General features: G+C 46.1%; 1 protein-coding gene across 1 annotated transcript; it reads left to right on the top strand.

Annotated features, from left to right (window-relative positions):
* Window positions 1-223: 223 nt before the first annotated feature.
* PAAG_12492 (hypothetical protein) lies at window positions 224-791 on the top strand (the record flags this gene model as incomplete). Its single annotated transcript, XM_015847972.1, has 2 exons — window positions 224-390; window positions 452-791. 2 exons carry the CDS (start codon window positions 224-226, stop codon window positions 789-791), a joined length of 507 nt encoding a protein of 168 aa, XP_015702404.1.
* Window positions 792-915: the final 124 nt, after the last annotated feature.

The raw sequence follows: 915 nt of genomic DNA, 5'->3' as shown, positions 1-915 counted from the left end.
TCAAAGTGTTAATAGTTAGTTATTGGAACAGTCCCAGCTCCGTCACATGACATCGGAAAAGTCTGTCGATCCAAGCATCCCTCTTCTTGGAAATCTTGGTTATGGCTTTGGACTTGATTGCTCTTGATACGCCCGGGATATTATCTCGCACATTGGTGTGTGGGTCGGCTGCCACCGTCCTGGATATGTTCTTTGTCCCAAACCAGTTTCCTTGTGGTTCAAAATGCGGCGTTTCGAGAGAATCCATGACGTTGTTGAGCCCGTTGAAGAGTATCACCGGGGAGGATATCATCCAGTACACCTACATGATGTATTCAACAAGAGGTACGAGGTTATTGGAAAGTTGGCGTTTGGTCGATTCTCGACAGTATGGCTCACACACGATCAATTGTGAGTCTCTCTTTCAGCAGACATCTTTCCTCAGCGACAACAACTAATGACTCCTTTTAAGACTCCAGCGACATGTTGCCTTGAAGATACTGAAAGCAGATGTTTCCAGAAACAATAAAGAGCTTGCTATGCTTCTTAGATTATCTGCTCCAGGCCTAGATCATCCTGGCAAAAAGCATGTTATTGAACTGCTGGATTATTTTGAGCATGATGGCCCAAATGGGACACACTTGTGTCTAGTGCTCCCTGCAATGATATCTGACGGTGAAGTAATAAGTGTCAATGGAAGGCCGCACCAGGCAGCCTATGTACGAGTTATTTCCAAACAAGTCTTGCTGGGTGTTGACTTCCTTCATAAGCTAGGCATCACTCACTGTGGTAGGTCAGCGCCTGAAGCATGAGAGTTGGTGATATCCTGACTTAATGCAGATCTACAACCTGCAAATGTTCTGTTTTCAATTGTTGGGGCTGCACACGCTGAGGTGTTCTTGCAGCCCCCCGAGTTCAGTCCTGTTAGGTGGCTAG

This window comes from Paracoccidioides lutzii (genome assembly GCF_000150705.2).
Source record: "Paracoccidioides lutzii Pb01 unplaced genomic scaffold supercont2.29, whole genome shotgun sequence".
Lineage (NCBI taxonomy): Eukaryota > Fungi > Ascomycota > Eurotiomycetes > Onygenales > Ajellomycetaceae > Paracoccidioides > Paracoccidioides lutzii.
Note: the sequence above shows the minus strand (reverse complement) of the source record. Positions and strands in the feature narration are given on the sequence as shown.